Raw genomic sequence first — 15,131 nt, 5'->3', positions numbered from 1 at the left:
CTCCCGAGGCCTGACAGGCGGCGCTGCGCCCGGCTTTCATCTCCTACTCTGGTGTCCTCCCACTGCCTCTCCACACGTTAAGTCTAATACCTTTGCTCCTGGTTGGAAAGCCTAGGGCCAGGCTGTGAGAAGTGTTTGTAAAGTTCAAGCGTCAACAGACGGAGAGCCTGAGTGCGCACCCCTGGAAACGCCACTCAGGCCTCCTGCTCCGGTCCTCAGGGGCCATTTTCCCTAGTGACCTGTGGATAGGTGCCCACAAATGCTCCTACGGATGTTTACAGTTGGGCCCTCTGGGCTGCCCAATAGCCTTCCAGACACTTCCAGACACCATGGCCCGCCGCCCCGCCCATCTCCCACTGCAGGTCTCACTTTCTCCTGTTTCTGATTAGATGGAGGCCCCAAGAATTGGAGGAGGTCACTCTGGGTTTGTCCACATCTGCAACCTCAGTCTCTTAGTCTTTTCCGGCCAAATGCAAAACCTTTGTCTCTGCTCCACCACCACCTGCCTCCTGGAGGCCCACTCCCCTTCCTCGTCTTCACCCTTCCCTCATCTGCTGATTCCTTACAACATGTTTAAAAGTGAAGCCTTTGCATTAAAAAAAAAATTCTAGCCAGGCAACCCTCTGGCTACCACTGCTCTTTTCCCCCCTCTCCAAGTCCTTTGGAAGGGCTGACTCTACTCTCTCCCATCTCCCTTCTCCCTCCTCCATGCACTGCAGGGAGGTTTATACCCACACCCTCATGGCTCCACTTGTTCAGCCTTTGCAGGGTCCCCATCGGGTCTTTCGGATTTGGTGATAGTGGGCTGACCTATCCGGGCCAGCTTCCAGGAACCTGGCAGCATCCCTTCACTCCTTCATATCCAAGTGCCTACTCCTATTCCACTCTAGGTGCCAAGGTCACGGCCATGAGCCCTCGCCTAAGGGCTCTTCCATTTTTCCTCTGTCTTGTAAGGTTCTCATCTCCTGGCTTAGAGGTGCCAGTTCTCCTCCTCCTTCCTAGGATCTTTCTCCATCAAGACGGAAGCTTTCTCAATCAAAGGGGACTTGACCCTTACTTACTTCTCTTTTTATCCACAGTGTCTCTGGGAGATCTTCCTCTACTGCTATTTGGATACCGGGGACCAACCTGTCAGTTTCCTCCCACTGACCACCCTCCCAAGAAACAGACCCTGTGTCCAAGTGTTCCCTGTCTGTGTCCACTGTGTCACACCACACCTCAGTTCCTGCGTATCCCACGGCACCCACAGAACTAAGCCAGCCCTAGCCAGTTTTAAACCCCACTCTCTCATCTTCACCCTGAACTGATGATCAGATCCTGTCCGTTTTTCCTACTCACTGATTGTTTTTCTACCCCTATTACAACAGCAGCCTTCTCACTATTTCCTTGTCTCTAGTCTTGCATTCTTAGACCCACCCCACCGCACCAGACGCCTGAATCATTTCCCTAAAATGCAAATCTGATCCTATCTGTCCTCTTCAATGGGGCTCTATTGTCCTCATTCTGAAGTCCATGCTCCCCAGCTCAGCCTACGTGTCGGTGCCCACGTGCCCATTCTTGCTGTGCTACGCCCTGCCAGTGGCTGGACAGTCTGCAGATGAAGATACCCACCACAAGGGCCCTTTGTGGTCAGCGTCTGGCTTACCTTGTCGGCCTCCCATCCTTCTCTCCCCTCCCATTCACCCTAGTGACACACCAGGCTTTCTCTCCTCTGGTCATTTTATTCCCAACTTTGTGGGCCTCTGCTTACCACAACCCTGTTTTGTTTCTGGAAAGCACCTCTATCCTGTTCTCAGAGTCCTAGCTCTGTCATTAGGTGTAACTCACCACGTGATCACAGTCACGTGATTACCCCTGACTAAGTATGATCACTTAATCCATTATTTCTCATCTTTGACTGCAGCACATTACAATCAGTTGAGGAGCTTTAAAAAGCTGATGCCCAGACAGCATCCCAGACCAATGAGGTCAGACTCTGCGAGTGTCAGGGGGCCCCAATGTGCAGTCAAATGAGAAATTAACTTCCTTCTAAGACTGTGCAGACTTTGCATCTGTGAGGATTCCCAGAGGGAGCCAGCTCCAAGGCACACACCTCAGCAATAGCAGCTCAGAGCACTTAGCAAAAGCAGGGTTTGGGGCTGTTCCAAGCATGGGCCCACAGTCACCATTTCTGATGCACTCGGAAAAGCCCGGTCACCTACGCTGCAGCTGAGCATGACTCAGTAGGCCCGGCCTTCCTGATGACTTGCTCCCCAGCATCGGGCGTGGCACCCACAGCCACCCTCCGCCTATTTGGAGGAGGCCCAGCTATGACTCCCAGGATGCCACCCAGCTCCCCTAGAGAGGCCCCTGATCCTTGGGAGCCAGCCACTCACTTTTCTGGCCTTACCCATCTGGACCACGAATGTGGCCTTGACAGGACTGTCCACTCTCATTTTGTCCTGCCCGGGGAAGGTATGGACTTTTGAACTGACAAGGTGGTTGGTCAGGGAGACAGCATGAGGTCGTGAAAACAACAAAGTTTGTTCTCTGACTCCACCATCCACTGCTATGTGACCCTGCGCCCACAGGTCATTTCATGCACCTGGGGCCTCGGTTTTCAGATCTATAAAAGGGAAATCACCACCTGACCTCATGAACATATACAACAGGCCTGGTGTAGAGGAGGGACTCGTTATAGGTTCCTCCAACCCCGCCACCCGCGCCTCTTCTCTTTTCCCTTAAGCTGTGGGCTGGGCTGAAGGCGCTCGTTGGGGTCCTTCCCAGTCCTGACGTTCAGGTGAACAAGTGAAGGCAGATCTTGGCTGCATTGTGGGGCAAAGGGAATAAGCACAGACCTGCACCCGCCGTGGTTCCCTAGGGCAAGACGCCATTTTTGCTTTGCCTGGCACAGGGCCTCCAGGGAGACAGGCAGTTTCAGCCTAGAACGGGCTCCTTATAAGGGAGTGTGGATGGGTGAGCATGGGCTCAGGGACCACCTGGTGACAAGGGCGCCAAGGCAGACTAGTGTTGCAGGCTGGCTCCATACCTGACCAGCTGGTGATGCTGGGCAGGTTCCTCCTTTCTGGCCACTGCCCCGCCTCCCCTTCAGGGTGGGAGCGGGGATGGCTGCTGCCTGCCTGCCTTAGAGAACGGCCCGAGCAGCAGGTGAGCCCAGCAACACGGAAGTGCTCTGCATACCGCAGGGATGTAGCCCCCCTACACCAAGCACGGCTCCGACTTTTACCAAAGTCTGTGTTGGGTGGCAGGTTGGTCGAGATGACCTATGAAGACCCTGTGATTGTGGGGGCTCCTAGAATTCTGCAGCCCCAAGATTCCCAGGCCAGAGCCAAGAGTCTCTAACCCATTCAGGGCCAGAATATAGGCTGGTGAGGCAGATGGTGAGTTGAGGTAAATGACCCCGACACCCAAGGGCAGGGTGAGTGTGTAGGGGATGTGTGGTGTGCAGCAGAGCCAGCTGGTGTCGTGAAGCCGAGGAAGGCACAGCACTCACCTTCTGGGGGGCATTGATGACGCCAGTGTTGTAGCCAAACTGCAGGGAGCCAAGCACTGCCCCTCCCACGGCCAGCATGAGGCGGCCCGTCAGCTTCTGCAGAGAAAAAAAAACCACACTGTTTCAGGCATGTCGGGCCCAGGTTACTAGAGGGCAGGCAGGGGCTGGGCTGGCGGGTTCCCTTGTACAGATATCTTGCCTGACTCCTGACACCATACCAGCCCTTCTCCCAAGAAACTTGGCTACTTCCTGACCTCAGGTGCCCAAACCAGCCCTGCTAAAGTCTAGACATAGGGCTGGCCAGACTCACTTGTGGGGAGAGGGGACTAAGGGTCTTCTCTCTAATTTTGTTGCCAGGTCTTGGCTCGAGAGAAACAGGCCTTGGCATTCTCTGGGGTCTCATTCCCCTGAAGCCATGCCTGGGGTTCAGGTGGCTCTGGACTCTGAATGGAAGGCCCAGGAGCCAATGCAAAGGGCGGAGGGCACATTATGTAGGAGGAGCAGCATAGAGCAGGGCGTGTCCTGGATTTGGAGCCGAAGATGCTGGCTTCAAATTCTAGCCCCTCTTCCTCCTTGCTCTGTAAATTCCAGCAGGTAAATCACCCTTCCTCACTCCTCCCAGACTGCAGTTTGCTTGTCTGCAAAATGGGACCAGTCCAACTTATCAGCATCAAAGATATGGGCCTGCCCCCCACCCCTCTTCAATTCACAAGGTGGGAAACTGAGGCAGAGACAAATTCCAGCTCACTTGGGGGTCTGCAGAGAGTTGGGCTGAGGCCTGGGGCAGCCAGCCCCAGACCACGAGCTTCCCAGGGTTGTTTAGACACAGGGGACATACAGCCAGGAATGTGCTATGGAAAAGTATGTGACACAAGGCGAGGAAGACTGCTGGGCCAAGGTGTTTCCAAGGGATAAAGGGCTGAGGGAAAAAAGGGCGGTGGGTTTCCGTCTCCTGGAAGCCAAAGGCAGGAAGGCAGCAGGCAGGGAGGAGGCCAGCAGGCAGCAGGGCCCGGGTGAGCAAGGTGCCTAGCTAGAGAAAGGGAGAGGACTCCTTTTTTCTTTTAAACTGACACGAGGCGTAAGTGTGACATTAGGCAGGTCCTTAACAGACTGAGGGAACGGCAGAGCAGGGTAGGTGGGGGTTGTCAAAGAAATGACAGGCATGCACTACTAGGTGCCCCACCCAGGGCTGGGCACTGGAGGGGCAGGCTGGAGGCACAGACCCCGAGCCCAGCCACCTGTGGAGGGGAGAGTCTCAGCTTGGCCATGGCCTTGCAATGGGCCTCACTCAGGTTTCCCCCAGAAGAAGCAGCCTTGACGACGAGATCCTCACGGATAGAGCCAGGCTTAGCTGTTTATCAGACTCCTTCCTAGTGTGGTCTTCTCACTCTAGAAGCCGTCAGGACAACGATTGCAAAAACCAAGGTTCTCACGTCAGAGGCTGAGAAAGAGGAAGGAGGTTTTGGCCGGCAGGAGTTCAGAGCCCATTTCTTGTCAGGGGAGTGCTGGGTCCTCCCTTCCCATGGCCCCTTCCTGGCTGGACTCAACATGCATCCTAGAGGCTGGGGCTTTCCTCCTGGTGGGCTGCACTCCCTTAAATCCTGTCCTTCACAGCCCACCTCCAAAAACACCCCCTGCCCAGCGCACCCCAGCCCCCTCCAGGGCCTCCCTTCTCTCAACTCCCTGGGAGCCGTCAGATCCAGGTGCTGTCAGTTCTGAGTGGGTGCTGAGCACCTGACAGAGCTCCTCTGGTGGGCTCTGGCCAAGCCCAACTCCCAGGGTGACCAGTGGGATTAAGTAAGAGGATATCACAAGGACAGAAGGGCCCGACAGAGGCTGTGCCCCACACGTCAGGGTTTTCTGCCTGGTGAGTCACATGTGTCAACTCTAGGTTGTCCACTGAGGTTGGCCATCGACTGATATTAACTGTATGCAAGATATGTATTGTCCTATTACACACTAGAATAAACATAAAACTAGCAAAGCAAACCTGTGATTGATAAAATGTGGCATAGCTATATACTGGAATACTTAAAAAAAAAAGCTCTTTAGGTATTGATCTGGCACAGTCCCCAAGTCCCCAAGCTATATTAAGTAAAAAGCAAAGCTTCAGAACAGTGTATTTATAGGCTACCTTTTGTGTGGAAAAAACAAAAGGCTGGGGGTCAGGGGTGAGTGCAGTGGGAGAGGAAAAAATGTCTACTTAAAAGAAGGCACAGAAAAGGGTAGTAGTGTACTTTGGGGGATCTGAGTGGCAGAGACAGGGTAGAAGGGAGAATTTTCATTTTATACCCTTTTGTATTTTTTTTAATTTTGAACCATGTGAACATATCACTCATTCAAAAGAAAATTTTTCATAAGCCCCATGGTTTTTTGTTACTTAGAACAAAGCAATCTGAATAAAAATATAAGTGAAAAATGATACAGATGATAGGACATCTGGTAAAAGGATCATGCCAGTAGCGCAGGCATGAATGACACTGTTGCAGGGACTCGAGGTGGGAGGTGGTTAGTACTATTACTACGGTCCTGTCTTCAGTCTGGCTCTGATGTGCCAGGGGTCTCTGGGCCCCTGAAGTCACCCTTGGGGCCCCGCTGAATGGCCATGTCTCTGGGAGTAGGGGTTGCTGGGAGCCAAGGACAAAACCCTCTGCTGGACTTTGCCACATGGCAGGTCAAGGTCAAACTCAGCTTTAGAAACCCTACCCACCCACGTCCACCCAGGCAGGCTGCTGCATCAGGACCAACTAAAATGCTCAGTGACCTGTGCTGCAGGCCCTGGTCCTGGCATCAAGGAACAGGCATCAGGTCCATTGGGAAGCGGAGCCTAGTGTGGCCTGAGCTTCAGCCAGGGCACTGTGAGAGCCCTGCAGGGACAGACTTGTAATTTTGATTGAGGACAATCAAAGGTGGATTCCCAGGAGATGACACTGGAGTTGGGCTGTGAGGGACATGCAGGGAGCCTGCCAAGTGGGGAAGCGGTGGCAAGACTGCATTCCAGGTAGATAGAACAGTCTGTGTTGCTTGATTAAACTGGGGGGTGCTCAGTGTGCCTGGATGCTCGACGCGGGGGGAGGAGTGTGGCCCCTGCTCCCGGGCAGGCACGCAGCACTGAGTCCACTCACATATCCACGAATTTACCTCTGGCCCCCACCACACCCACTGCATCCAGCATGCTCTCAGCTGGACTTGGGAGTCAGGAGGCCCAGGCTGGAAGGCAGCGAGCTGCTTCCCTTCACCTTGGAGTTGGCATATGTGGTGGCCCTGACTCTAGGTCTCAGTTTCTTCACATAGAGAATGGGAGTAAGAGTTCCTTCCCTAAAGGCTTGCTGTCAGGTTCCACATCAGTGTCCACCATGGAGCCGGCAGGATTCACTTGACAAGCAGGGAGGGATGGGAAGCCACCACGTGCCCCCAATGCCCTGTGGCTGGAACTGAAACGCAGTGATGAAGTCCATTCATTCAATGTGCATTTATTTAGGTGCCAAGCTGATGGACTAGTTGGTGATGCCTTAGAGAAGGGGTACAAACCCTGCAGCTCACGGCTTTCTCACGGCTTTCCGTTTTAGGGGTGGAGGAGCGAAGTAGAGCCCAGAATCTGGGACCCCCGGCTGCCCATCACAACCCCCTGGGGATGGGGCTACCTTCTAGAACATCCCTTGTTCTTCTAGGCCTTTGCTGTGTCCTCTACCATCTCCAGCTTTTGCTCCAAGCAGTTGGGAATACCCATCTGCTGTTCACCCACCAGCCTGGGATATCCTTAAGAATGGGACCCAGAGTGCCCAGGGTAGGGTACGGCACTGAGCGTTTGTAAAACAAAACCCACCACCCCTGAAATGAGCTTTTTGGGTAAAACTGGCTCTGTGTGTATCTGTTCTGCCAGACTCGTGGTAGTCTTAACAGATTTTAACTTGGCCACATATCAAACCCCTGATAAGTACTGAACATCAGCTCTGAGAGGTGGAAACAGCCTAACAGTAACTCTGCAACCCCCAACTCCAACCCACAGGGCTGTAGAGGAAAGACCTCTGACCCGAGCTCAAATCCTGACTCTCTGAGGGGTGCCCAGGCCCCTCAGTGCTATGAATGCCGGGGCCCGGGGCCCCACACAAAGAGGCTTTCACACCCCCATGCCTACCCCAATTCTGGGGATCCTGCAGCCCACTGAGAGCTCTCCCTCTCCCAGGAAGCTACTGATGAGGTGTCGGCCTCAGGACCTCTCCTCCCACTCATGGGGATGCCGGGTGGCCTGGCCAGGTCACATAACTTGCCAGAACACCATGCGTGGACTTTTGACCTGTGCCCACAGGCCTTTTCTTTGCACCCGCTCAGCCCTGGGCGCTCTGGGTCAGTACAGGCGGAGGGAGGGCAAGTGGCCACTGCTATTCAGAGGTAGGGAGCTCCCTGTAGGGGGAGGGTCCCAGAGCTGTGAGGAGCCAGATGTGGCTCCCATCCCCCACCACCCCCCAACAGCTCTGCACGGCCCACAAGGTGGAACATGGGATGCAGATCTTTGTAACTGTTTGGCCCTCAGTTCCAAGGAGGGTGGGGCAAGGGTTTACAGGATCCATGATGGCTCCCTTTTTATTTATTTTGTATACATTTCTTTTCTAAGATTTTATCTGAACAAAATTCTGGGCATTAAAAAAGAAAGAAGCCCAAGAAATTGCAGACTTGCTGTAGCCCCCTCACATGGGGCTGAGGGTAGAGGACCCTGAAGTCAGAGGGTAGAGGCCCAGGATACTCAGCAAACAAAAGCCAGGGCCGGGACTTGAGTTCTTTGGATTCCTCGACAGGCCTGAGGCTTTACCCTTTGACTTCTTCCAGCGGCCAGGTCTTTTCAACTAGAAGCGTGATAACCCTCCAAAGCCTGACCTTCAGGTGACCTCGGGCTTTCACTCCTCTGGAAGCCATTTCCTTCAAGCCCTCCAGTGACGTCAGGGCTCCTGTGTGGCCGAGCCTCCCCTGCACCCCACAGGGGTGGCCCCAGAGGCAGAAGGTGCTCATCAATCTTTAAAGCAGAGAGGGGAGGAGGGAGCAGCCACTTTTATCAGCACCAGCAGCGCCGGCCAGACGCTAGGCTGCGTGCCAGGGGCTGCTTCCACATCCTGATTTAACCACCAACACCAGGCTCCGGGGGAGAGATTGCTCCCACTTCATGGATGAGAAAACGGGAGCTTAGAGAGGAACAAGCGGATAACCGGGAGGCCCCAGCTTCTGTGACGTTCAAGTTGGGGGGGGTCCTCCGAGGCCAAACCCTTCCTGCTCCTGTCCTCCCCCTGCTTCCAGGTACTAGTCCCAGAAGGAAACAAGGTATCTACCTGGTGTTTCCTTCCTATGTAGGTCAAATTCCATCCAGTCTGAGCCAGGACAGCCCAGGACCGAGCTCAGAACCTCTCGATCACTTGGGGGGATTCTGCTCTAAGGCAAGGTTGGTTAACTATGGCCCGTGGCCAGATCCAGCCTGCCAGCTGATAATGCGCTTTACATTGTTAAGTGGCTGGGGAAAAAGAAAAAGAAGGCTAATATTTTGTGATACATGAAAATTATATTAAACTCAAAGTTCAGTTACCATTAACAACATGTGATTAGAATACAGCCATGCTTGTTTGCAGATAACTAACATTGTTTATAGCGGCTTTTGTGTTGCAATGGCAGACCATATGGCCACAGGGCCGACGATATTCACTTACTATTTGGCCCATTCTGGAAAAAGTTTGCTAGTCTCTGATTTAAGCCCCAGGACCCCAGAATTGCTATGTGCAAACCCAACACATGAACTGCACAGGATTTTTCAAAGTCTTCCAGGCCAAACCAAATCTTCTGAAAAGCTGTCTGTCCTAAAACGGGATGTTAAATGCAAACAACTGACTGCCTGAGTCAAGACCTGGACATTTGGAGAAGCTGACACCCTGGAGAGGTTCCCATTCACTGGTGAGGTGGGCACCAATTCAACTGAAGTTAATCTCAGCCGACAAGCTGCAGTCCCAGCTCCCACATGTGTGTGACTTTGAAAAAGCCCCTTGCCCTAAGACCTCCTGTGCTCTGTAAGGCAGATTTCCTAATAAGAAATTACATTACTAAGGAAAGACAAAACCTAAAGGCATATTCCCAACACTATTCTAGTCAGTGGGGATTCAGCAATAAACGAAACCAAATCCCTGCTTCGGGGAACTTGATATTTTCAGCTGGGGGCCAGAAGAGGAGGGGGTTGGGTGGGAAGGCAGAAAATAAATACCAAAAATACATCAGGTGGCAAGTGGTATGAAAGAAAAGTGATGAGGACAGTCACTTAATTCTTAATCATGGTGGGACTTCCTGTAATGGAATATCCTGCAGCTGTTGGAAAGACTGCAACACATCTGTATGTACTTGATGTGAAAAGAGTACCAGGGTCGTTTGTTAAAGAAGCAGGGGACTGAACAATGTATAGGATGTACATATACATTTGTATAAGGAGCGAGGAGATAACTTGCATAATGGCACTTGCTTATATATATATGTGCAGAGAGAAACACTCCGAGTATTTACCTCTACGGGACTGTGGGTGAACAGGATGGGTGGTGCAGGGCTGCACAGAGCTGTGTAGAAACTGTGATCCAATTACGTAAAATTTCATTTATAGGCACACGTGTACACATGCACAAAAAGAAGTTTGTGAAGGTAAACGCCAAACCACTGCAACCAGGAGAAGATGTTTACTCTTTTGCTTTGCCTGCTTCTCCATGATTGGCTTCCTTACTTCTGTAATTTAAAAAATCCACAGCCTGACCTAGAGAGGTAGGCATTGTTTCTATTGCAGCTGAGGGAAATAAGCTCCAACTAATTGTGTGTGGTGTGGCTGGCCTGAGGTCAAATGGTAGAGCTGTTTCTGGTGCAGCCCTTTCCTCCCCACTTAGATGCCAAGACAGTGAGGGGGTGAGCGGCTGGCTAGGCGGTTTGGGCAAACATCCCGTCTGGCAGAGGCCTTAGTAGCCAAAGTCCCTATAAGCTGGGGTCCAAGAGCTCCCTCCCCTTCCAAGGCTGCCTAGGCCCCATGGAGGGAAAAGCCTTTAAGGTGGTAGTGCTGAGGTCCTAGAGGGGGCGAACACTGTCCTCATTCCAGGTCTGGGAGACCTGCTTAGTTACTGCAATACCCTAATGTTTGTGCATTAGCTACAGCCTCCCTGGCCTGGAGGCCAGATGGCAGAGCCTCAGGCTCCACTCCACCCCTCCTACAGAGGCGGGTAACAATTGGAGGTTTGTTTTGGTGGTCAGGCCTGGACCTGCTGGCCTGGACACAGCCTCTCTGAGCCCATGAGTCCAACCAGGAGCATTCTCGGCCTTCACCATCCTGGGGATGCAGATTAACAAACTGAGGGGCTTTGTCACCTCTCTGCCAGGAGTGCGGTGGGGAGGGGTGAGGTTGCAGGTCCCAAGCCAATGATGCATACTTCCCCTTTGTCCCAGGCCTCCCAGCTCTGCCAGCTGAAGGAGAGATGGGATGCCTGTACCCTTGGAGCTGGAGTAGAGCTCTGGGCCCTGACACCACATGACCAGGAGGCACAGGTAAAGCTGAGCTCCTTGAAGTCACAAGCTGATTATGGGGGATTTGGGGTTGACCCAGCTCCAGGCCAAGTAGAGGCTGGTCTTGGAATGGCTCAGCATGGGACAAGGATCATTATGGACACGTTTACACTGTCTGGACACTCAGACTAGCTGTGCAAAGGGTCTTTCCATTTAAAACAGCCACCACCCTGATTTAGGGCACTAGGCCAATCTCACCACATCCACCATGGGAGTGAGTTTCTATTTCACAGGGAAGGAAACCAAGGCCCCGAGGAAAGCCACTTCTCCAAGGTCATAGTTTCATGAGGACGTGTTTTGTTTCCATTCACAGAAGGCCTTCAGCTGTCAAATTATATCTAATCCAACTTCTAGACGGTACCCAGAAAGAGCTTGGGAAGTCTGGGAATTCCTGCTCATTTGGGGTGAGTGAAGGGTGGCACAAAGGACAGGGGTGTAGAGGAAAAAGCATGTTTTTAAAAAGATACTGAAGAACATCTCAACTTTTTTGTGACAGCGTTATCTTGGAGAAGTCTCTTTCCTTCTCTGGCCTCAGTTTCCCCATCTGTAAACGGAGGGCTGGGCTATGCATTGGAAGGTCCCTTCCTGCTCAGGACTTTCCTTTATTCTCTTATATCACCCTAGAAAGGCTGGAGGTGTGTTTTGTGATAAGAGGCTAATATGTGACCTTGGAAGAGCCATTTTCCATTGGACCGAGATGTCATCGTGATTCGTTATCACCCTCAGGGAGGAGGCAGGGCAGGCCCGTTAGTTGACCCGTCTTTGGGCGGGGCACTCACCCGTGTGCTACTCTAGCAACCAGCTTCCTTACAAACCCCTGCAGGAGAAATGGCGAGCAAGAACTTTAATGACTTACCTGACCGAGTGATATGGTCCCCAACATAGTGGCGCCCCCTAAAGCTCACACTGCCAGAAGGCCAGACTTCTGGACGGAGGCTCCAACCCAGGGAACAGGTCACCTGGGGCCCAGGTAGGTACAACACATCAAGGGAGTCCAAAAAAGCAAGGGATATTTATGGAGTATTGATGGGGACAGACGGACACATTTATTTCGGAATTCTTACAAACACTCTAGTGATGAAAATGACATCATTCTGCAGATGAGGCAGCCGAGATAAACTGGAATTTGAAACCACAAATGCAGGACTTCAGAAGCTTCTGCTCTCTGTGCCACTGAGGGACTGAGGAGCCCTGCAGATTTCTGATTTCTCCTCTGGAGGGCAGGGTCAGCAGAGGTCCTGGGGCACAACTGGGGCGCCAGGAGGGACTAGTTAGGAGTTCTTCACAAAAGGCTGTGTGAGACATCCTGGGCCAGGGCTTACCCTTGTCTGCTGCCCTGGCTGGGATGGGAGGGTCTTCAACCTGTCCCCTCCCTGCTTCCTACTCAGTTAAACTCATCACAATGCTGCAAAAGTGCACGAAAGGACACAGGGAAGTCAGGTGAGTCCAAGGAGATGAAGAGGAACATGGCAAAAAGAACTTCGGAACCAGGTACACCCGGTTTTAAGACCTTGGGTAAGTGATGTAACCTCTCTAGGCCTCAGTCTAACCTCTTGCACAGGAGTGGGCTTGCTGATCAAATCAGAAGTCTCCAAAGGGAAGGGCTTTATTGTAGAATGTACATAGGATGATCTGTAGAGGGTTTAGCAAAAAAATAAGACAAATGTTTTTACTATAATTGCTATCTGTATTTATCTTTTGAAATTTCTGTTTTATGTAGGTGTATAATCTATTACTATAACAGTGCATGTACATGAATTTATAAATACAGATAAACCACTGGAAAGGAGGTACTCCAAAATTAATGACGGGGCAGGCAATCAAAAGTTTGGAGGTTATTTAATGAAAAATCCCCACCTGCTACAGCATTTAGAACCAGCTGGCACATGGGGAGCCCTTGAAATTAGGCACACTCTCCTCTCAGCCCAAAATTCAAGAAAGGCTGTGGTGCAAAGGGACAGTGGAGACTGAAATCCCTTTCTGATTGGCCTGGGTTCAAAGTCAGCACAGCCACTTACTAGCTGTGTGAGTTCAGGAAAATTACTTCCCTTCTCTGAGCTCTAGGCCCATGATCCATGTGGAGGATCAGTGACATTGAAAATATTTGAGCCAAGAGCCTAGTGAACTGTAAGTGGCTGTTGATTTTCTTCTCCACTGTTCTGTATCCACTCAGAATATTCACTTATTTACTCAACAAATAAATACCCAAGTTCAATACCACCTGCTGAACAGACAGTTCTTACCCTTCAAGGAGTGAAAAAAGTTATCCCTCTCTTACAGACAGTGAAACTGAGGGCGAGAGGTTAAATGATTTGCCGGAGTACTGCGCTAACACAGCCAAGTATTTAAAATTTACAGTGAACCCCCTACCACTAGCTAAAATAGCTTTTCGTTTTATTTTTATTTTGTTACACCCCAGCATAATGGTTCATTTATGACTGTCAGGGAATGTGTTCTAGGTCCAAGGTGTTCCTTCAGCCCCGAGGGCCAGGGCGGGGTGAAGCAAATTGTCTGAATTCAACAGGCATAAAGGAGACTTTTCTCTTTGAGGTACAGCCTAACATCACTGTCACGCACCTCTCTGCCCAGCCAAGACACCGCTCAGTCCCACCAGATACCTCTACAGCCCAGGTAAGGCTGTGCAGAGTTCAGTGCTACCTGCATTCCAGGTGCAAAAATGGGCATCCCCGTGCCTTCCCAGCCGAGGAGACGGGAAAATTCAAGAGGATAAGAGGCAGGGTTTCAAATAAAAGAGGGACTTGAAAATATTCTACAGAAGGGGGAAGAAGATAGGGAGGAAAGAAACAATGCCCTACACACAAGGAGGGGCCCAATAAGTATTTGTTGAAAGGAACCGTTCTGGGGAAGTCAAAGAGACGCCCCCGCGTGACAAGCCCGTTTACAGATGAAAAAAGAGATCGTATCTAGGTAGTTGTTTGCTCCCAGAATAAGAGTCGTCATCTATTCAGAGTCCCCTGTCCCGCAGCCCCCGGGCGCGCGCTCCACCCACTTCACTCCAGCCCGGGAACCCTTCCCGGCCCCAGGCCCCCGGGTTCGCGGCGGTGGCCTCCAGGGTGCTCTCTCCGCCTGGCCCTCACCAGCCCCGCCCGAGCAGGAAAACGTGCCACCTCGGAGCACATCTCCCCGGGGCTTGGCAAAAGCTCTGGGGCCTCCACTACTAGGAAAGAAGGGCCTCGGAGGCGGACTTTTCGCTTCAACCCTGAAGCCAGGCACCCCGGGGTTGGAGGCCCAGCCTTAAGAAAGAGCCCTCCGCCTCGGAACCCCGGAGGGCTGGCGCCGGGACGGGAAACGCCACACACCAGGCCGCGCGCCCCGTGTGGCACCCGGGAAATGGGAGCCGGCCGAACGGGGGCGGGTCCCGCCTCCTCCGCGCGCCAGGGCCGGGGCCGGGCTGGGGGCTCGGCCGGCTCAGCCAATGGGGCGCCGCGCTCGGGCCCCCTCCCCCGCACCGGGAGGTGCCGGCGCGGGGCCGCCGCCTGGGAGATCGTGAGCGACGTGCCGCACCCGGGCCCTGAGTCCCCCGGCTCCGCCGGGCCGCGTGGACGGCTTGGGGCCCCCGGAAAGAAGCCAATGACTCAGTGCGGGCGCGAACTACACACGCGGCGCCTCGCGCCCGCCAGATTCCGAACCTATCTGCGCCCGCGTCCCCCGCCCCGGCAGGGCGCTGCGCTCCAGGCCGGTGCCGAGCGAGGCTCGGAGAGGCGCGCTGCTCGTCCCAGGCGCACAGCGCGGCCGGGCCTCTGGGGAGGCCCAGGCCGGTAGAGCGGGGTCGGCGAGGGTCCGCGCCTTTGTTCCGGGAGGGGAACGCCCGCGGGCGCGCGACTCACCTTGCTGCTGGGCTCCATGGCCGCGCTGCGCCGGAGGCACTGGCGGCGCCGGGTGCGCGGGCGGCGAAGGGCGGGCGGGCTCCGCTCTCGGACTCAGGCTCCTGCTCCGGTCCCGAGACTCCGACTGCGACTCCGACTCCGGTCGCTCGGCCTCCCGCTTTCTGGCGAACTAGCAACTGAGACCGGCGGCACACGATCTGAACGCTGGCTGGGTTACTCTGAGA

At 53.3% G+C, this 15,131-nt stretch overlaps 1 protein-coding gene across 1 annotated transcript in view; it reads right to left on the bottom strand.

The window, feature by feature from the left end:
- Positions 1–15,131, bottom strand: part of SLC2A1 (solute carrier family 2 member 1) — a 27,298-nt gene extending 12,167 nt beyond the window's left edge. The window contains exons 1-2 of the mRNA XM_072974628.1: positions 14,908–15,131; positions 3,494–3,589 (exon numbers count right to left, since the gene is read on the bottom strand). Coding sequence (XP_072830729.1) covers positions 3,494–3,589; positions 14,908–14,925 — 114 coding nt within the window. The 5' untranslated portion in view covers positions 14,926–15,131. The remainder of the gene's footprint in view (positions 1–3,493; positions 3,590–14,907) is intronic.

This window comes from Vicugna pacos, chromosome 13 (genome assembly GCF_048564905.1).
Source record: "Vicugna pacos chromosome 13, VicPac4, whole genome shotgun sequence".
Taxonomy (NCBI): domain Eukaryota; kingdom Metazoa; phylum Chordata; class Mammalia; order Artiodactyla; family Camelidae; genus Vicugna; species Vicugna pacos.
Note: the sequence above shows the minus strand (reverse complement) of the source record. Positions and strands in the feature narration are given on the sequence as shown.